General features: G+C 40.9%; 1 protein-coding gene across 8 annotated transcripts in view; it reads left to right on the top strand.

The window, feature by feature from the left end:
• slc36a4 (solute carrier family 36 member 4) overlaps positions 1-23,174 on the top strand; it is a 450,045-nt gene that overhangs the window by 177,696 nt on the left and 249,175 nt on the right. The window contains exon 11 of one of the 8 annotated variants that reach the window (XM_041199223.1): positions 18,398-18,507. The exons of 5 other annotated variants lie outside the window; for them this stretch is intronic. In XM_041199223.1, coding sequence (XP_041055157.1) covers positions 18,398-18,492 — 95 coding nt within the window. In that variant the 3' untranslated portion in view covers positions 18,493-18,507. Of the gene's footprint in view, positions 1-246; positions 268-17,392; positions 17,410-18,397; positions 18,508-23,174 lie in introns of those variants that run through there. 2 more of the 8 variants (XM_041199230.1, XM_041199229.1) reach the window with 2 other exon arrangements.

Here is a 23,174-nt window from a genome sequence, read left to right as displayed (position 1 = left end):
CCACTGTGAAAATTCCAAAGAGTGACCGTTTCCCCTGTGGGTAGTTTCAGCACCTGGGAAAAGTTCTAACTCCTGTTTCCTGCAGTTAGAGGGAAAATCCAGCCTCCTTGTTCAAGACCACAGGAGATCAGCTAGTGTTAGAAAAACACTCTGTACTAAATGGATGATAAATGGAATAGCTAGGATATCAAAGGAATATGCAACAATGAGCTGAAAGATGTTTATTTTTTTCTTGTCCTTGGTTAGAAGAAGAACATAGGAACAAATCAAGACCAAGAAAGCCTCAGAGTTAAAAATGACTGTGAGTAACTTCCTCTAGTTGGGTTACCTCAATCAAAGTTCAATGTAACACAATTGGTTTGCACCAATATTTAGTATATCAGGATAAGCGATGACGTAGAGCAGGAATTTGCTTAAATATAACCAGTCGTATATTTCCTTAATGTTATTGTTTACATTAACGTCCTTGAGATCCACCACTTCCTACCTCAATCCTATTCCTATCAGACTGCTGGCCATCCCATTTCTGTTCTTGGCTCTCATGTTAGCTGATGTTGTTAATTGTCCCTATTCTCTGGTAATGCCCCTCTCTCCTTCAAATCTCTCAACAGCACTTCTCTTCTCAAAGAAAAAAACAATCTCTGCCCTTGCAAACTACTGCTCCCAAACTCAACCTTTCTTTACTTTCCAAAGTACTTGAACATGTTGCCTCCCAAATCCATGCCCACCTTTCCTGGAATGTCATGGTTGAATTCATCCAATCAGCTTTCCACCCTTGTCACAGGACTGGCGTGGCTCATATCAAAGTCACAAGTGTGACTGTAGGAGAGGTATACTATCCCAGATTGTCCTCCTTGACCCATTTGCAGCCTGTGATGTGTTTGACCACACCATCCTCCTCCAGTGCTTCTCCACTGTCATCTGGCTCAGTAGAGCTGCTCTTGTCTGGTTCCTTTCACACCAACCCAGTCATAGCCAAAGAATCACCTGCAATGACTTCTCTTCCCACTCTCGCATCAATACCTTTGGTGGCCTTTCCAACGATCTATCATTGTCTTTGTCTTCAGTCCCCACTACTCCATTCCCTAGGCATCAACTTCATCCCACACCCTAGCAACTTTAAGGTTGAACCAGCTGTTTGTAACCTTCATGTCACATTTGACCCCAGGATGAGCTTTTGACCACACTTCCATGCCATCACTAAGACTGCTTTTTTACCACCTTCCATTACCCGACTTTACTCCTGCCTCAGCTCACCTGCTGCTGGAACGCTCGTCAATGCCTTTGGTGCCTCTAGATTTGAATATTCCAGTACACTCCTGGCTGGCCTCTCCATTCTAAACTCGAAATCAGCCAAAATTCTGTAGCCCACACTCCATTGGCCTATTAACCTGTCTTTAGTGACCTACATAGGCCCTTGGTTAAGCAATTCCTTGTTTTTAAAATTCTCATCCTTGTTTTGAAATCCCTGCATGGCCTCAACCCTCCCCATCTCTGTAATCTCCTACAGCCAAACAAACCTCCAAGATACCTGCATTCCTCTAAGTCTGGACTCTTGAGTACCCCTGATTTTAATCTGCTCACAATTGACAGCTGTGCCGCGAAGGCCTTAAGCTCTGCAGTTCCTTCCCTCAGCCTCTCCCCTCTTCCCTTTTTTTCCTCCTTTAATTAAGATGCTTCTTAAAACCTACCTCTTTCACTAAGTTTTTGGCTCTAATATGGCCATATTTGGCTCGATGTCAAATTCTGTTTGATAACGTTCCTGTGAAGGAAATTGGATCTATTACTTGGATGTTTAAAGGTGTTGCGTAAATACAATTGGTGTCTTTATTTGGTATGCTATTTCTTTGATTATATTCAATAGAACACATGTATACATGTATACTGCATTGTATTATAGTAGGAAAGAACCATATCACAGAATCGCACAGTGCAGAAGAGTCTCATCGGCCCATCGAGTCTGCACCGACACATGAGAAACACCTGACGTACCTACCTAATCCCATTTGCCAGCACTTGGCCCATTGCCTTGAATGTTTTGGTGTGCCAAGTGCTCATCCAGGTACTTTTTAAAGTATGTGAGGCAACCCACCTCCACCACCCTCCCAGGCAGCGCATTCCAGACCACCACGACCCTCTGGGTAAAAAGGTTTTCCCCTTCAACCCCCCCTAAACATCCTGCCCCTCACCTTGAACTTATGTCCCCTTGTGACTGACCCTTCAGCTAAGGGGAACAGCTGCTTCCTATCGACCCTGTCCATGCCCCTCATAATCTTGTACACCTCGATCAGGCCGCCCCTCAGTCTTCTCTGCTCCAACGAAAACAACCCAAGTCTATCCCAATCTCCCTTCCTAACTTAAATGTTTCATTCCAGGCAACATCCTGGTGAATCTCCTCTGCACCCCGCCCCCTGCCGTGCAATCACATCCTTCCTATAATGTGGCAACCATAACTGCACACACTGCTCCAGCTGTGGCCTCACCAAGGTTCTATACAACTCCAACATGACCTCCCTACTTTTGTAATCTATGCCTCGATTGATAAAGGCAAGTGCCCCATATGCCTTTTTCATCACCCCACTAACATGTCCCTCCGCCTTTAGAGATCTATGGACACACACGCCAAAGTCCCTTTGTTCCTCAGAATTTCCTAGTGTCATGCCGTTCATGGAATATTTCCTTGTCAAATTACTCCTTCCAAAGTGTATCACCTCACACTTTTCAGGGTTAAATTCCATCTGCCACTTATCTGCCCATTTGACCATCCCATCTATATCTTCCTGTAGCCCAAGACACTCAACCTCACCCAGCCAATCTTTGTGTCATCCGCAAACTTACTAATCCTACCCCCCACATAGTCATCTATGTCGTTTATATAAATGACAAATAATAGGGGACCCAGCCCAGATCCCTGTGGTACCCCACTGGACACTGGCTTCCAGTCACTAAAGCACCCTTCTGTCATCACCCTCTGTCTCCAACAACTAAGCCAATTTTGAATCCACCTTATTAAATTACCCTGTATCCCATGTGCATTTGCCTTCTTTATAAGTCTCCCATGTGGGACCTTGTCAAAGGCTTTGCTAAGTCCATATAAACTACATCAACTGCACCACCCTCATCTACACAACTGGTCACATCCTCAAAAAATTCAATCAAATTTGTTAGGCATGACCTCCCTCTGACAAAGCCATGCTGACTATCCTTGATCAAACCTTGCCTTTCCAAGTGGAGATAGATTCTCTCCTTCAGAATTTTCTCCAATAGTTTCCCTACCACTGAAGTGAGACTCACTGGCCTGTAGTTCCCTGGCTTATCTCTACAAGCCTTCTTAAATAGTGGAACCACATTAACTGTTCTCCAGTCATCTGGCACCTCCCCCGTGGCCAGAGAGGAATTAAAAATTCAGGTCAGAGCCCCTGCGATCTCCTCCCTTGCTTCCCTCAGCAGTCTGGGACACAAATCATCCGGACCTGGAGATTTGTCCACTTTTAAGCCTGCCAACCTCCATTACCTTGTCACTCACTATATCAATTTGCTTAAGAACCTTGCATTCTCTCTCCTCGAGTTCGATACCTTTATCCTCATTCTCTTGGGTGAAGGTGGCTGTGAAGTATTCGCTCAACACTTTAGCAATGTCATCTGACTCCACCCATAGATTGTCCCCTTGGTCCCTTATGGGCCCTACTCGTTCCCTGGTTATCCTCTTCCCATTGATATGCTTATAGAATATCTTGGGATTTTCCCTACTTTTACTAGCCAGAGCTTTCTCATATCCCCTCTTTAATTATAAGTCTTTTGAAATATATTCTCCCCCCCCCCCAAGTGAAGGCTGCTTATCTCCACACAATCTATTACAATCACCAGTAGGGTTAAGGACACATAGGGCAGAAAATAATGCTCAGCAGGTGTGTGCGAGCACGACTCGGCCGAGTGTAAAATGACGCGCGATGATGTCGGCCGAGTGTCCCGACGTCATTGCGCAGTCCGACGATATTTTGTTCAGCGGGTGGGTGCACACCGTAATCAGCAGCGCGCCCGCCAACAATTAAACAGCCTGTTAAGGCCATTAAAAAGTTAATTAAATTCAAATTTACGCTGCCCGTTATCGTAACGATTGGAGGGTGGGTGAAAAAGCCAAACGGCCTTTACATTTTTTAGGAAACCTCATCCAGGGGCGAGATGAGGTTTCTTAAAGCAGATAAAAATCACACAAAAACTTTACATTTGAATTAAAAACATGTCCTCGCTCATGTGACAGATTCACATGAGGTGACATCTTTGATAACATTTATAAGATCTTCAATTTTTTTTTACCTGAAATCAGTTCATCTCCCTGAGGCAGCTCTCTCTGAGATTATGTATCACGTGCATGTGCGAAGCTCATGCTCGCCTGGCTCACACTTCTCCTCACCCCCCCATCCACCCTGCCTGCACAGTCAACGCTCAGCGCTGCCGCTCGTGTTTCATGCTGAGCAGGACTTAATTGGCCGCCAGCGTGAAATTGCCTTTGGGGGCTGATCGTAGGTGGCAGTCGGCTCCCCAACAGCCCCCACACCCCAAGGGCAAAATCCTGCCCCATAGGAAATGGAATAGTGGGGACCGAGCACAATGGCTGGATGTTGGAATCTGCTACAGGTGGGAACGGAAATGGGCAGACCCAGAAGTTCCCGGCCAGCGTGCGGGTTGCCTGCATCCTCCCACCTCCAGGCCATTTTTAAGTGGCAGGTTAGGAGGCAAAAGCAGAGTGTAGCTTGTTTACATAATTAAAAGGGCCACTTATGTCAATGATCAGAGGCTGACTGGAACTTACCAACCAGCCTATGGGCTCCCCACGACATCCTGAGCCTGGTAGATGCCTGGAAGCAGGGTCCTGGTGACAGCCCAGGAGTCCAGCATTCCACGATCAATTTGAGACCCCCTCTGCATCTGTCATGCCTACATGGTTACAGCTGCAGCTGAATGTTTCCCCCCTGCAATTCTAATCTGGCAGCTGTGTCCATTTATTTTTAATAAGTTTGTAAAAAGTGCTGAGGGGAGGACTCTACCTTGAGTGTACTCCCTCCCTTCCTTGCACCAGGAGGCTGCAGTGTTGGAGGGCTTTCTGTCAGCCTTCCAGCGCCAGGAGCTCATCTGCCATCTTTAATTGCACAGCGAGCGCGCTCCCTGGCCATTAATGGCCCAATCCTACAAAAACCTTGTTGGCTGACTATTCCTGACACAGTGAGATGTTAGGACCTGGATATGATCTTGACGTCAGTGTCTAGACTCCAAAATTAAAATTTAACCCAGTCTGTGACAGCTTCAATATTGATTGATAAAAGGCCACTTATGAAAGAGTGGCTGAATCACATATACTTTTCTTTTCCTGAACTGAATACTTCAGCAAAATATCTAAATCGTAACCCTGTAACTGCATGTCAGTCTTGCCTAGCAATTGGAAATTTCTAATATTGCAATATCTTTCAAAAATGGTGTAATGCACTTTCAACTTTGTATTTACACTCATTGTACCTAACAACAAAAAAACCTTTTAAATGGACTATCTTAATGACAAATACATGAGAGGCACTGGAAGGCTGTAACCCAAATTTTAATGTGAGGATTTAGAGTGTTGTTGGTTAGATTAAAGGCTTGTAACTTCCTCTAATGGAATAAATATTTATATGTATAATCAGACAGTTGGATATAAAATCAGCATTTCACAGAAGCTTCTGATCTCTGTGCTATTACTTTTGAGGTTGACAGATTATGAAACTTTGCAGAATCATGGATTAAGATTATGTTAACTTGGGGCATGCAATCAGTAAGATGCAATTATGCCACAGTTCTATTAAACCATTTTACTCAACATATATAACTTAATTACTGTTCCTTTTTCAGCTGATACTTTTTTTATACATGAGCACATTATGCAATGCAAATCTCATTGATGTTTCTTAAAGTACTGGATTTTGTTTGCTATTTTCAAAAAAAATTTCAGATTTTTCATCTATAACATCTGGAGAAATGCATTGGATGCCTGGTAAAACTGTGACCATAAGGAGGAACGTTTATGTATAGCTTCCTGAATAGAATGAAGGAAATAATCAGAGTGCTTTTGATTTTGCTTTTGTTTTTCCATAGCCTTTGAATTTTACTTCAAAATCAAGCAAGCTATAATTTCTGAGAAAAATATCTTTAGATACCTGATCTTTTATTTTAAACACAGCAGCAACACAGACGAATCAATATTATCCATTTCTGGCCATACAAGCAACTCTGTGACATCTTTTACATCAAAGTATCCAAAATACTAGATTAAATCAACTAATTTATGAACGGTGTGGCAGAATTTTCAGCTTAGCATGTGGGCAAGCACCTGACCAACTCGAGCACAAAATAGCGCATGATGACATCAGGCGAGCATCCCAACGTCATCCCGCGTTCATGCGCTGTTTCGGTCGGCGGACGTGCGTGAAAGTCGGAAGCGCACAGCTGATAATTAAGAGGGCAATTATTAAAGTTCCAATTGCCCACGATTTTTTGTGGTCCGTTCAATCTTACGGTTGGTGGACGGGTGAATCTGCCAGGCAGACTTTGCATTTTTGATGAAACCACATCCAAGGGCAGGATGAGGTTTACGTTATTAAATTTAAAAAAATTTATGGGCAGAATTCTCATCATTTATATGTTCAGGTGACTGATTCTGATGCGTGGACATTTTTTTTCCAGCTTTTAAAATCTTTCTTTATTGCTTTTAAATTCTTCACTTCCCTGAGGTACCTCTGCCTTCAGGGAGCTTTCATTTGCACTCGCCCACACCTACCTTCCTCCTGCCGCCCCAGCCCAGCAGCGCTGAGCATTTCAGCATGCGCTTCATGCTGGCTGGCCGTTAATTGGCCAGCCAGCATGAAATCGCTGTCGGGGGCCAATCACGGTAGGCGGTCCATTCCACGGCCGATCTCGGATCCGCCGACCGCACCCGTCTGCCAAACTGAAAATTCTGCCCATGGCGATTGTTATGTAGGCAGACATAATTTAAATGGCTCTATATCAATGTGCTACATAAACTTTAAACTGCAGACCAGATTGTGACCACAATGCTTCATTACAGACTAGAAGATAGAAGAATAACTGTATTGCTTAAATTGATTTAAGGCACTAATAACATGTAGCAGGATGATATTGCTGTCAGTAAAAATAGCTTTATAGACTTTTTTCTTACAACTACATCATACTGCCATTCTCTAACAGCTCATAGTGTGGTGTACTTGGATTTCCATCTTTTCCTCAGTTGTCTGACTGTGTTCCCTTCTTGCCATAAGACTAAAGAAAAAATTTCCAATTATGTAGCATTTTTTCCATCCCCAGGGTATCCCAAAACTCATGACAGCCAATGAATTAATTCTGTAGTGTTGTATCCCTTGGTTCATAGGCAGACATAAAACACATTTGTGCATAGATAGCAATGACCAGATAATTTTTTTTGGAGCTATTGGCTGATGGATAAATGCTGGTCTGGATAGCTGGTAAACTTCTTCCTCTTGAAATAATGCCCACAAGATCTTTTGTATCCAATTGAGAGGGAAGATGGATTCCTAGTTTAAGGTCTAATCAGAAAAATGGCAGCCTCAAAAGTACAGCACTTTTCAGTACTGCATTGCAGAGCAAGGCTAGGTTGTGTATTCAAATCCTGCAGTGGTGCTTGATCCCACAAACTTCTGACTCAGAAGCGAGAGTCTTACCACTGTGCCAAACCTTGCACTTGCTGACCTGGTCTCTTGATACTTGGTCTGTTGTGATAATGCATGAATCTTCCTGGGCCTAGTTTTATTAAATAGATGTCAATGTCACTGGGAACTTAGAGTAAACTTAGTATAAATGGAGAAAATGAAAGTAGACAAGTTATGTCTGAAAGGCATCAATAAAAAGTTAAAGCAATTGAAATTGAGAAAAAATATGGAGGCAGAAGTAAAAGGGAAGAAGAGAAAAAAAGGATTGGAATTCACATGTCAAAACTGTTATGACATGGAGCAATCTACCCTCCATCCAATAATATTAGAGAAAAACAATTTATTTAGCATAATGTCACTACAAAGACAGTGCTGACAGTGAGTATAATATGACGATCAGAAAGAGTATAGTGGATGAATAATGTATCATTTTTTAAGCATTTGTGTGTTAAGAAAGGTGAAATGGTTTCAGTTTCATTTAGGTTGTTTGTGAGCCTTGGTGCCTGGGTGTTCAAATACTGCTGATTAAATGGTCAGGTCTTTTGGGTTTGTTTGTATGTATACACTTTAAATGCGGTTTACAACAACTGAAGTTAAAAAGATGGATTAAAAGGAGTTAAAAGATTAGTGATTCTGGGGAAAAAACACAAAGTAGAAAAACTTTACTATTGCCTCATTATAGTAGTCCAGGGACACAGACACAGAAAAAGACAGTAGATGTGGGTGGGGGGAGAGGGGGTGTGGGGAGTTCAGTTTGTGTCAGAGAGAGGATGGGAATTTTAAGCTCTCTGATTAAGAAAACTCCAAGGCTACTGTGATAGTAATTAACTGAATAATCAGTTTTAGAACTCAGTAAAGTGATCAGTTTAACAGAAGTGCTACTGGAAGACTGAGTTTAGAGACTCATTTATTTGCAGTTGAAGAAGCGGTGAGTTTAGAGTAGTTTTTGGGTGTCTTGGGGAGAGATACGAGTTGGGTGAAAAGCATCAAGTGAATGCTCAGGACTTCACTGGAAGAAAACAGTTTGAAATTGTGTCAGTCCCAAGCGAGAAGTCTTTGTGTCAAGCTAGTGGTAACTCTTTGCTGGTTTATGTGTCTATAAAGTTATTGCTGTGGTAATGGAATAGTGGGAATTTTAATAGTCATCTTGTGTTTGCATTGAGATCTTTCTGATCTTTTTGTCTGGTGTAATATACTCACTTGTCTTGTTTTAATAAATATGTTATTCTTTGTGTTAGAAGTTCATCAGACTCCTGTGAATTTGTTCAGTAACTTACCTTAATGGTTTTGTAAAAAAAAAATATGATCTATCAAGCCAGGTTTCACTCTGGGATCTGACTTGTCCAGTCAGAGCTGTCCCTAGTGGGGTAGGGGGCCCAGCACAATTCACACTGTGCAGGGCCCCCTGTAACATTTTTACACAAGTGAAATCTGGTTACAATGAATGTCAAGGGCAGTCACAGCTTGCAGGTTAAATATTGATTGCGCCCAGCTTATAATTACAACGTAGTTGTATTATATTGTACTACTTATGTATAGCTACAATGAAGTTCATATAATTAAAAAAAAAACTAACCATCAGTGTTGTGCAGCCTACATTCTTAAATCCACCTTCCTAGACTTCCTTGTAGCAAACTCTATCAGATCGTGGTAATCCAGGTTAGATGCTACTTCCTTATCGATGGGCAGAATTGCCAGTCCACAGAGCCTACCTTGAGATGTTGTTGCCCTCGGGTAGTTCTTTATCATTTTTAATCTGGAAAAATTTTGTTCTCCTGAAGCCACTGTGACTGGGATTGTCAGCAAAATCCTGTATGTTGGTGCTGTGTTTGGGAAGGAACTGTCAAGTGTTTTAAGAAACTGATGGGCTTTAAGTGCGATAATTGTTCCTTAAGGGATGAATTCTCATAGCACCCAAAGCTCTGAGAAAAGGTCTGTACTGGCGATATAATGAAATTCTTTGTCAGACAATGAAATGCCCCAATTCCATGCACCGCTTTTTTATGTCATCTTCTGTCATTTTTCTGAATTTCTTCACATCATACAGAAACCTGAAACTGTTGGTGCATACTTACATTTGTTTGAATAGTGTGGTCAGTGACACAAGAATCTAATCCACAATGATCAGGAAGTAATTGGTTTTAATTAACTTGGGCGAATTCTCCAGCTCCTCCTCACCTCTCTCTCATTTCACACGTTCTCTGAATTTAGGCTCAACGTACATTTCAGCTGCTACTTCTGTTGCTATGCTTTTGGCTGAGGTAAACCCAGTGTTCCCATATTTTTGCAGAAAGTCAATGAGTCATTTGAATTGTCTTGCTCACTGTGCTTACGATGAATATGATGCTGTACCACGCAACCATTGCAAACAGAAATTCAAAATTTCCAAGTTTGTAGTTGACCAAGGACTCAGCCTCACCTTTAACTTTTGAGTCATTGTATTCTTCAGCTTTAAACAAGGCATTCCTGACATCAATTGTCTTGGTAACAGATTGATTTTACACACTCTACTTGGCATTCCCACCTAGCATTTGACAATGGTTTTGGAGTTAGAGAGGGAGCATTCACTCTCAATATTTGCTATCTGTTAGTTGAAGCTGCAAATATATTGTAAATTTGCCGTAAAACTCCAAAAAATGTCATGGCTTTAGAGCTACACTTTGCCATATCTCCCAATACCAGGTTTAAGTTGTGGCAGCCACATAGCGTGAAAAAGGCTCGGTGGTTGAGTTGAAGGTGCACGCCTATATGCCCCATTGCTGACCCTTCATATTTGCCCCATTGTTGTATCCCTGCCCACTACAATGAGTAATATGGAGGCTAAGTCCATCCAGCGCAGCCATGACAGGATCTGACAATCCTTGTCCACTTTTGTCTTGAACCGGAAGAACGTCAATACAATTCTCCCTTATCTTCATTTGTTTCACAAAATGCTCAGTTATGTTCAGATAGGTACTGCACAACTGCTATAATACATGTCAACAGTGATTACCAATGTTTCTTCTCCTTTCATTTCTCTCTGTACGTACTCATCTGTTGTCTTCATTGCAAAGAATCCTTGCTTTATTTCAATCCATTTTGTTGTGTTTTGAGTATGCTCCTTAGATAATTTGTGAGATTGCAATCTGTCATTGATTTGCTTCCAGTCTTTGCAGCCTTCCTACACTAATTTGCATGTTGTTTTTGAGCCGTACAATTTGCAGCAGAAGCAAGAAGCTGCATCAGCTTTCTTCGAGTACACCAGCCAATTTCTTTCAACCCTTACTCCATTTGGCATTCTCCGTACGTACAAGTCTTCTGAAAAGTTTTGATTCTCATCATTCTTTGCAAAGACATAGTCACTACCAGTTATTTTCACAGGCCTCCTCTCCACTAAAATGTCTATCATCTTGTTGTCGAATAAATCTGGCCAATTTGCTGGATTATATGTTTCTTCATCAGTGGAAATAGAGTCACACGTATTGGCTGTTTCATCAGCCTGTGTGCATTTTGCATTGATGCCCTCTTCCACAGCCAAGGTGGTACATTCGCTGAAGTGCATTAATTCACTATTTTCCTCACTAGCCGAAACACTTTTAAAAACCTTGAATTTTCCAGTGAACCTTTCAAATCTTATTCGTTTCTATGCTTTTTTTTCTGCCTTTTCTCCCCACCTGAGCTATATTTTCTCCATTTGTCTCTGTTTCTGCTGGTGTTAGCCATTGTATTCTAAATAACAATCGGGCCACTCTTTGTGTTAATTAAACTGACGCCTTCAAACTGGAAGCGAAAGGCCGCTCGCATTCAAAGGTCATCCTAGCCTGGGGCGATTTGCTGTACCCTAGGGATGGCTCTGTGTCCCGTATTAACATCAGCTGGGATCATAACAATAACAAAAAAGAGCATCCTTGGGCTATAAAGTACCTTACAACCAATAATTACTTTTGAAGTTTACTCAATGTTGTTACTTAGGCCAATGCAGAAACCAACTTGCATATTGAAAAGCTCATGTGCGTCATTGAAATAAATTGCCATTTTGTGAATATGTTTTGATAATGTTGATGGTTTTATAAATGTTGCTCAGGATATTGGGAGAACGCCCTGGCATTTGCATGTTGCCAAGGGAAATATTATGTACAGATACACGGGCAGTTGTAGCCTTGTCTTAACGTGTCATTTTGCTAGATTTTCAATTGTGCACTGCATATTCACTATGCTCCCTGCTGATGTATAAGGTGCAATAGCCGAGTTACACGGTTGTGAGTGCGCTTGGTGAACAGTGTATGTGGAATGTGCTGTTACGAAAAGGTGTAGTACTTTGTGGAATGGAATCGTGGTCCATCTGCCAGGTAAGGCTGGGCTGATGCTTTAACATATACTGTCTTCCGAATCTTCCTACATCCTGGAGATATTGAATTGAGGCTTACTGTCACCTCCTGTCAGATATATGTGCATTGCCATTTTTTGGACATTCTTCCATGGAATTCCTAAAATAGCAACCCTTCTCATCAATCAGCGCATTCACTTCAAATTGCTATCAAACTGCAAGTCAGGCCACTGCCACTTTCCCATAAATTTTATTATGTGCCTCCACATTGTATTTTCATATTTGCGTGTTAGTCTTCCACATGTATAGCATTTGCAAAAATTCATACCTTTAGAAAAGCATTTCTGATTCTTTAAATGGTGTAAGCAGCCAGTACCCTCCAAGCAGTAGCATCCTTTAAATTTCAGCAGCAACAATTGCCGCCACCCGTTCCTTGCAGGCTCACAACACCAGCCCTCCACCTTCCACGTGTGCTCCAGGTACCAATGACACAGATGGCTTATTTAAATGATATTTGCTGAGCCCAGCACACCATAGTTCTGGCACATGCAGGGGCTCATGCAATGTGGTTCCAGTTGCATTTGCTGGATCAAAAATCAGCCCATGTTTTTATATCTTATCAAGAAGCTGTGTATTTTTCATGCCCACAGAAACCTTGTGCGTATATTTAATCAACATCTATAATGGGGAAGCTTTTGCTGTGGGACTGATTTCCATCTTGTTTGATAGCATTAGGAACATATATAAATCTTTGGGGCATATATAAATCCTTATGGTTTACTCTACTTCAGTCTTAAATGTTGTTTCTGTCAGTATTTTCCTTCATTCTGCATGAATATTTTCTTTGTTAGAAGACCATATCAAGTACCTGGAGAGCAATTTACTTAGCATAACAGTCACATCAATTTTAGCGTTTAGCATACAAATGATTCTTATCTCATTGCACTCATTTGGATTGAGGCTTAACTATTTTAATGAAAATACTTCATTTCTAAAATTAATCACAACTCCATTAGTTTAAATGGGTTTGTAATCGTAATATTTTCTAAATGCTATTAACTCTGCTATATCATAAGATCACCACCATTTCCAAGGTCCCCTCCAATTCTAACTTATGTCTTGAACATATCCAATTATTACTTCATTGCCACTGTCAAAACCTTAGAATTCCCCACGTAACACCATTGCACAAGGGCTGCAGTAGCTCACTGAGAAGGCTGAGGAACACTTTCCCAAAGCAATAAAGGAACGGCATTAAATAAAGCCTTGTTTGCACAACCCAGATCCCAGGATAAACAAATACTTATTTTATTTATTCTTGGGATGTGAGTGTTGTTGACGAGACTGATATTTATTGTCCATCACTGACTGCCCTTGAGAAAGTGCTGGTCAGCCACTTTTTGAACAGCTGCAGTCCATCTGGTATAGTTGCACTCTGTGCTGTTAGGGAAGGAGTCACAGGATTTTGACCCAGTGACAGTGCAGGAATGATAGTATAGTTCTAAGTCAGGATGTTGTGTGACTTGGCTGGGAACTTGCAAGTGGTAGTGGTCCCATACATCTGCTACTCTTGTTCCTTGAGCTGGTAGAAATTGTGGGTTTAGAAGATGCTATCGAAGGAGCCTTGGTAAATTGCTTCTATTCACCTGCTGCTACTGTGCATCACTGGTGGAAGGAATGAATGTTTAAGATGGTAAATGAGGTGCCAATCATGCTGCTGCTTGATCCTGCATGGTGCTGAGGTTCTTGAATGTTGTTGGAGCTGAACTCATCTGGGCAAGTGGAGAGTATATTATCACACTCCTAACTTGTGCCTTGTAGATGTTGGACAGGCTTTGGGAAGTCAGGTGGACGCCACCGAATGATCAGCCTCTGACTTGCTCTTGTAGCTATAGTATTAATACGACTCGTCCAGTTAAGTTTCTGGTCAATGATGACCCTCAGGATGTTGACGGGCAGCAATTCAATGTTTGTAATGCCTTTGAACGTAAATGGAAGATGGTTAGATTCTCTCTTGGAGATGGCTGCTGCCTATCACTTGTGTGATGCGAATTTTACTTACCATTTATTAGTGCAAGTCTGAAAGTTATCCAGGCCTTTCTGCATGCTAGCAGGGACTGCTTCAATATCTGAGGAGTTGTGAATGTTACTGAAGGCTGTGCAATCATCAGCAACCATCTCCACTTCTGATCTTATGATAAACCAGTTGAAGCTGGTTGGACATAGGAACTACTCTGAGGGACTCCTGCAGCAATGTCTTGCAACTGAGATGATTGGCCTCCAACAACCACAACCATCTTCTTTTGTGCTAGGTAAGGCTTCAACCAGTTTCCCCAACCCAGAGTACATTCTTGCCCTTGCCATCCTCAGTGCTTTTTCCAAAACATATGGAGGAGTGCTGATTCATCATCTGAGGGGCGTCAGTGGTTTTCTGCAGAAATTTGCTTGACCTTGTTTGACCTGATGTCATGAGACTTCTTGGGGTCTGGAATCAGTGTTGAGGACTCCTAAGGCCACTCCCTGAATAGTCACCTCTGGTAGGTTGTTCTGCCGGTGGGACAGGATATACCCAGGAATGGTAATAGAGGTGTATGGGACATTCGCTGTAAGGTATGATTTGGTGAGTATGACTATGTCAGGCTGTTGTTTGACTTATTTGCAAGACAGTTCTCCGAATTTTGGCACTGATCCCCAGATGCTAGTTAGTCAATTGGGCAGAGTTCACCGTTGCCATTTTTGGTGCCTAGTTCGATGCTGGGTGATCCATGCAACTTTTAATTATTGAACTTTTCTGTGTGTTTCGATACATCTGAGTGGCTTTGTTTAGGCCATTTCAGAGGGCAATTTAGAGTGAACCTTGTTACAGTGGGTCCGGAGCACATGTAGATCAGACAAAGCAAGAACAGCAGATGTTCTTCCCTAAAGGACATTAGCGAACCAGATAGATTTTTACAAGTTGGCAAGATCAGTGTTAATGAGATTAGTTTTTTTTTATTACAGATGTATTAATTAAATATAAACTCCCCAGTTGTTGTAGTGGGTTTGAACTTTTGTCTCTGTAGCATTAGTTTAGGGTCTCTGGATTACTGGTCCAGTAACATTACCACTATGCTCCAGTGATTATGTTTGCATGCTGCTGCAATTTTCTTTCCGTTTAAACTGATTGATGATTTCAACAGCAACGAGGCAGAACTATGACTTCAGTTGACTGCAAGTCAGACGACATATGTGACCATGGGTTCCTGTGTGCTGAGTATCTGGGTGCAATGCAATGAACACCCTTGTATATGTTTGCAATCAATGGGAACTTGCTTTTTCTAGCTGGGGACATGGGCAGATTTGTGGCTGGGGACTGGTTTGGCCAAAGAGACGAGAGCGAGTGTAAAAGATCATTGATATTTCCATGTGATATAGTCATGAGTGCAATTCACTTACAGTTGAAATGCTATGATCTTTTGCTTTTTAATTCTGCCCAGATCAAGCTGTCCTTTGGGGTGAAATCATACAGAAGCTTCAGGCCATTGTAGTCTAATAGCCAACGTAGGCAAAATTTCTTCTAACTTCAGCCATCAGCCTTCCACTAATTATCATGATTTTGTGCTCCTGTTTCCACAATTGCAAACTAGTGGATACACATTTTCACTATTTAACTTAGCAAAACCTTTCATCATATAAAATAATCTCTATTAAACTTTGGTTTTGAAGCCTTCCTTAATAAATATAATCTTTCATCTTATCCAGTGATTTTTCATTTTTTCTCTTTTGATACCCATTCTATAACGGGGTATCCAGACCCATTGCACTACTTGGCGATGACCAGGGTGTTGTGCTAGTGTCCTAGCAACATTCACCCCTAACCCAACACCACAAAACAATTTATCTGGTCGTTTACCTTATTTGCTTCTAAGATCTTGCTACCTGCAAAGTGGCTGTCAAATTTAAAGAAAAAAGGAAGATTTCCATTTTCATAGCACCTTTCATGACCTCAGAACCTCCCAAAGTGCTTAACAGTCAATAAAATACTTTTGAAATATAGTCACTGGTGTAATGTTGGAACCACAGAATCCAGTCGGCACATAGTTGGTTCCCACAAACAACATTTGGTAATGACCAGATAATTTTTTGTGATATTGATTGAGGGATAAGTATTGGCCAGGACACAGGGGATAACTCCCCTGAGCTTCTTCGAAATAGTGCTTTGGGATCTTTTACGCCCACCTGAGAGAGTAGTAAGGCTTTAGTTTAAAGTTTAATCTGAAAGGCAGACCTTCCAATAGTGCAGCTGTCTCTCTCAGTACTTTACTAGAGTGTCAGCCTAGATTTCTATGCTCAAGTCTTGGGAATGGGACTTGAACTCACAACCCTCTGACTCAAAATGAAAGTGCTACCGACAAAGCCATGGTTGACACCATAAAAAGCAACTATGACTGCATTTTGACAGTAATGTATTGGCTGTGAAACACTTTGGGACATCTTGAGGGTTTGAAAGATGCTATATAAATGTAATTTTCTTCTAGTTTTTTAAAACTCCTTTGGGGTGGACTTTCACCTCCATCCATCTCTCTGGGTCAGAGGTCATTTACCATGTGCAGCATGCTTTTGACGGTCAAGACTGAGGCCTTCAGTAGTTAAATACTGAGCCTGAATTGAAGGAAGAGGACTCTTCTGGTCCTTTTCAATCAATTTTTCTAACTTAGTAACCATCACCGCAGCTTCCCAGGGCCTACTTTCCACAAGATGGCCTCAAAAGGCCAATGCCATGGATTCCAGGAAAACATGTTGGATTCAAGGGCTCGATTCCCCCACTACCAATTACATGTGGTGGGTAAGAAAGGAGCAGCCACCGGTGGCCCCAGTAGGGACTGGGGGAAGGGTGGGAAGTGGAAGGGAAATCCAGTTCCAGGTGGTGAAGCAGCCAGAAGACTCAGCATTAGAATGTTTCTTCATTTTCTGTCACTATCCTGCCCAATTATACACAGGATTGTTAAGTGAAATGCAGCCTGTGATACATTTCTGTTGTTATATGCACTCACTTACTTGGACTTTGTCTCACACGGGATCGTTGAAATTATGGGCAGCAAGACTCCGCCCGGTCCATAGCAATTTCTTTCACTCCAGTTCAGATGGTGTCTTGCTCTTGAAAGTACTCCTTAAATATACTTCGCCAGATCTTCTTTGGCTGGCCCCATCTTCTTTTTCCACCTGGTGGTGTTCATTCTACTGCCGCTCTAGAGGGGTGTACGTCCGGGAGGTAAAATACGTGTCTGGCCAGCCTCAGCTGTTTCTCCATCACAATGTCCCACAGGTGCTGCTGACCAGTTCACTGTAGCACTTCTTCTTTAATGATGTTGTTTCTCCATGTGATGCTCAGAATTTTCCGAAGGCAACGATGATCCTTTGCTGTTCTCTCCATATCTCGTTGGCCTAGATTGCAGCCGGTACAACTATGGACATGTAGAGTTGCAGCTTCATGGCCACGTTGATGGAGTTAGATGTCCAAATTGTGTGGAGCTGTTGGAAGTCCAGTGCCGGTCTGCTAATCCTTGTGGCACATCCGAGGATGTTCATGTGGGATTGGATGAAAGTCGAAAGGAAGTCCAATCCTTGACAAGCCCAATCTTCAATGCCAAAACCATCACCAGAATTGGCACCTGGAATGTCTGAACACTCTTGCAGTGTGGGAAGATGTCCCAGGTGCTGTGGGAAGTGAGAACCGTTCAACTTGGCATCTTAGGCATCAGCAAGATGTGGTGGACAGGTCAACAACGGATCAGCAGTGGAGGGCACGGTGATCTGGGCAAGAAGAGCAATACAGCTATGGAGTTAGCCTTGTACTCAACAGATACTCAGCACAAGTAAATACAAGTTCAGCCAATAAGAAACACTTCAAAAACTGTTTTGCCTGTGAATTGTTCAGATTGCAAAGTTTCTGTACATTTATATTTTCTGACTGGAAGGTTAAATGACCTGTGTGCTTTCTCTTTTTTTTAAGTGTGATTGCTAAGGTCAATCAGTGACTACTGAAATTCTGACTTCTGTATCAATGGGTAATTTCTATACATTATACATTCTATACATTGCTAAGTGGATTGCAAATAATTGCCTTCCTTTTTGGAATGTGGCACAAAAAAAATTTGCGTGTAGACAAATGTGACCTGTTTTGAACACTCATACACCTGGACTTTCAGGATTGGGGAACCTGTGTTGTTAAAAGTAAATTTAATGATTTTTTAAAAAAGGATTGAAGTATCTCACCATGTAATATAGAGTTAATTTCTTCTGGTAATTTTGAAGTGTGTCCCTTTAACGATATAAAATCCAATTGATAAGTAACCAGGGCCACCTCAGGTCATCATTCAATTTTTGTTTTGCTTAGGGCACATTACAACCTGGAAAACATGCAGTTCAGGCTGCAGAAGCACACGGCATTTTGAACCACCGCAAAAATATGTTGATGTTTGCAGGGATTAGACATACAGCGTGATGTCCACAGGATGACTCAGCATATTCTGATGTCATGTTTTTAATAAGTGAAATTGGAGAGATAGGCCTTTATATATTTAACATGTTATGAAATTTTTCTTAGGTAAATAAGAGAAACGAGTCTTGACTTATAGTTTTATCATTGGACTGTGTTATATAGATAAACAATTGGCTTTCTCAACAACACCCAAGATACTCATTTTTCAACAAAATTGAAAGTTAGTTGTTTACTATCTGAAAATAAACTGCTTTGCAATGAATAACTTCATGAATCTTCATATAAAGAATGCTTATGTTGTTATGATCCCAGCTGATGTTGCTACTGGCAAGCTAGATCCTAGGGTGGAACGCAGCTTGACAGATCCTAACTTTTATTTTTGTTTACGTACATGGGAGCGGCTACTAAACAGAGTGACAGGAGTCAGCTGATGAACTTATAACAAAAGAATAAAACATTTATTAAACAGGAAAAGATTAACTATCTTACAAAACTCCTTCACCCACAACTATACCTTTACAGATATATACAGATTTGTAAAGATAACACAAGTTACAAAAGCTATCTTATACTCTGATGTTCACAGTCCATGTAAACCAATAGGCGACCAGTGGCCAGATACACCACACCCTGAAACTAAGTGACAAATGCCATCCCAAACAGATCCTATGGGTCTCTCATCAACTGCCCTTAGACTCTTGCAACGCCGTGAGCCAACTTGTCTCACTGAACTCCACTTTTCACATGGGGTTTCCAGTCTCCACTTTCAAAGAAATTGCTTTGGAGTCTTTTCCCAAATGAGGCATTCTCTCAGATGCCTTCCACAAGGGTCCACCTCCAGGGTTTTGAACTCTCCTTCCAGTGTTCCTCTCCCCTGGATCGCCACATGCGTTAAAGCTTGGTCTTCCGTGCACTCTCTCTCTGACTCAGCCGTGCTAACAGAACACCTCTGCTTCACACAGACCTTTGGCGGTCTCCTGGCTTCTGGCTTCTCACAAGCCTATTTTGCTTTATCTCTGCTTCCTCCAGCTTTTTCTCTTTAAGCTTGGAGCCTTTCTCTGCTTATCACTTTTAACTTCACTTAACAGGACCTTTTCCAGATCCCTGTCCTTGACTAGAAGGTTGTCTTGGGAGTTTCTCCTGTTCCACTCTCTGGTTTTGGGGACTTTCTTCTTCTGTCCTTTGGGGAAACCTGCTTCCTACAGCTCCCTCCTATCCAGCTTCTTCTAGCTCCTGTTTCCAACTTTAGTTTGGGACTTGCTATCTGTTCGTCTTCTATGCTGCTTCTGCTGGCAACTCCTTTCAACTGAACTCAAATTGCTTCTCTGTTTCTATGTGGGGTCCCTCTCTCTTGTCCCCTGTTAGGCAACAGCACAGTTTTTCAACTTTGTTTGTTTGTTTTAAATCCCCTTCAAGAGTTTTAACCCTCATTAAAATGCAGGCATCTTTTAAAGTGAAGCGAAAACTCACGTTCTCCCTTTTTAACAAACAAATACTGAAATACAAATTAAACTTAAAACACTAAAGCTAAAACCCATTCATAACACCCTCAAATGCAAATATAACTTACTAAAACTCCCTCTCATTCCAAACAATGTTCCACTGCTTCCTGGAATCAGAGATCCTTACAACACAGAAGGAGGCCATTTTTTAACTTTTGATCCACAGTCAATAAATGAAAGTTTTACCCCAGAGAATAGCTGGAACTGAGGTGAATTAAAGTAATCTCTAGAGGACTGTGGTGCTCTTATGGGTGGTCCCTACAGATAGATGTATCTTATAGAGAATTCTTGGGGGAAGAAGTAACCTTGAATGCATAACATAAGTAATTATAAACCATGTTGTTAAGTTAATATTGTTTATTTTGTTCAAGTCTTTTATATACAATAAAGTTAGTGTTTTTGTTTAAAAACATGACATTTTATGCAGTTGTTCCATTAGTGTTCAGATTTGTCTTTAAATGTTAGTGGTCTCTAGCCAGATCGTTAAAAAAAATTGGGGGCTTATATGGAATTTGAAATCCACGGATTAATACAAGGTACACTGGGAAATTGGCTAAAGGTTAAGCTAGCAAGATTTCACAATGAACTTTTATTGTACTTATTGAGAAGCAGCTATGGCATTGTCAATTGATAAAACTTTTCTGGAGAAGGAAGTTTTATTTCTGAGTAATTTGCAACAATTAACAAAGCATTAGCAGAAAAGTTGAAGTTAGAATTGAAAGCAGAGACTAAAAAAAGCAGACAGAATTGAGTAATAGCACAGCATCTGGGATTTGAAGAAGAAAAGCCTGACCCAGTTAAAATGCACCTTGAGATCACTAGAATTCAGATGTAGATGAAACAGCTTGAAATAGAAATTTCAAAATTTTAAACAAGAAAAAGAAACGGAAGTGTGAAGGCTTGAAATTGAACCCTAGAAAGAGAGGTTAGCAAGGGAAGAAAGAGCAATAGACAGAGAATTTCAAAGGGAGAGAGAAGTCAGACTGTATGAATTGGCTAAGGAAAAGCTTGGCTTACATGGTATAGAAAATAGGGGTGAGTCAAAAAGACCAACATGTTCTCACTGTCATAAAATTGGACACGTGAAGGCAGATTATTGAATGTTAAAGCCCAAATCAGTGGCACTGGGGCAAAGAGCAGGAATATTTGCAGAAAAAGCTATATCAGAAAGTGAAGTTTGTGAGAAAGCCATTGCTTCTAATATTTTTTTTACAATGAGAATAGATAGATGTGTGAAGGGTTATGAAAGATTTATATTTGAAGGGAAAGTCACTTCATTTTTGACCAAGGAAGAATTTTCAGATACTGGTTCAGTTCAAAGTTTATTGCTAGCAAAAGATTTAGACTTTTCAAATGGTTGCTGAATAAAGATGTGTTAGTAAGGGTGTTAATGGGAATTGTGTACCTATCTCAATGTGTAGAGTGAATTTAATTTATGCTCTGGTAAATGTGTCTATGTGGCATTGTTTCTAAATTACCCATTAAAAATCATAGGTTTTATATTGGGAAATGATATAGCTGGCGAGGTTGGTTTTCCACAATCTGGGACAGTGAGCCACTGTTCAGGAGTGTTTCCTGTGTTTAAAAGCGCCTTGCCTAACTGTGATCCAGTTAAACAAACTGCTGCAATTATTTATAAGCCATATTGTTAAGTTAATAGTGCTTTTTTTCAGTCTTTTATATACAATAAAGTTTGTGTTTTTGCTTATAAGTATGAAATCTTGTGGCATAGCTCTATTGGTTAGAATGAGGTGTTCAAATTTCTCTTTAAATAATGGTCCCTAACTGCATTGTAACAGCCCCTTAAAGCTGCTGCAGAACATTAAATCAAACAGCACTAATTTTCTTCTATCCTGGTGTCATTCATGGACTTTACCGGTGCGGAAACCAACTACCATTAAATAAATGAGCTAACTCTGGGAAATGGGATGAGGCAAGTGGTGTTCACGCTGGCTAGACAGAATCCTGTTCACCAAGTGCTCCCCACTCCCAAACCCTGGTCATACTTTCAACAGTACAACAGTTCAGCAGAACATAGTACCCTCTATTTCTCTCTCAAAGGTAACTTGCTGGAAGCTGTTGTTGTCCTTCTTTGATGCTTCCAGATTGATGCCCAAGATTGGCTTAAGTCAAAGTTCATGAGATCCTTATGGTACTGGGCTTGCAACCCCAAGATCAAGAGTTCAAATCTCACAATGGCAAACTATGAAACAATGTAACTTCATCTGAATAGGAACAGATGGAAACGTGTTTGTACTCGAAAGAGTTACATGCATAACTTCATCAATGCTGAATATTTTGCTTGGCCTAAATAGCCAAGTGGTTGTGGTACTGGATTTGGAACCCCAAGATCAAGAGTTCAAATCTCACAATGGCAAACTATGAAACAATGTAACTTCATCTGAAACAGATGGAAATGGGTTTGTACTCGAAAGAGTTACAGCTGCAATCAGAAGAGTAGTTACCTGCAAAAAGCAGCAAAATACCTGGAACTTCAGTTTTTCATGGGGCTGCAAAAAGCGGATGAAATTGAAGATGCGTTTGAGTTAGTGTGTTTTGGTGTAATTGTAACTTTATATTTTAATGAAATGGAGCATTGGTATAGAGTATATTTGCATATTTTGCTTCCCCTTTAAGGATTTTGGTTGCAAACTGTCCCTAATATTTAATGCAGTTGTGTTGCTTTGTATATAATGTCAGAGTGGTTTTTACATGTAGTTCTTAAAAGGACCAATTTTCTAAAGTGTAATTAAATTCTGAATCTAAGTTCGCAATATGTGCATTGTATCATTTGTTTCTAATTTAAATGTTGTTAATCGATACAGGAATGCAATACCTCTGAGGAAAAACTTATTCAATTAGGCAGCCAAACACATCTTTACAGTGTGCTGTCAAGGTCCTGTTGATTGTTAATTAACTACTTTCACAGCCAGTGCACAACTTCCCAAGTTATAGCTATGCTTCAGACTTCAATTATATCAGTATAAACTGTTTTCCTCTGGGTTTTAAGTGTTATCTAATTTAAAAGACCTTCAGGCTGTAAATTGCAAGCATTAATGCATCAGTTCAATTGATCTTGAAATTATTCATACTTGGAACTTTGAAGTATTTATTGCGTCAACAAGTTTGATATGGCGAATGATAGATCCTTATTTCTACTTTTGCATACT

This window comes from Carcharodon carcharias, chromosome 11 (assembly GCF_017639515.1).
Source record: "Carcharodon carcharias isolate sCarCar2 chromosome 11, sCarCar2.pri, whole genome shotgun sequence".
NCBI lineage: Eukaryota > Metazoa > Chordata > Chondrichthyes > Lamniformes > Lamnidae > Carcharodon > Carcharodon carcharias.
The sequence above is the reverse complement of the archived record's forward strand: the minus strand, read 5'-3'. Positions and strand labels throughout refer to the sequence as shown.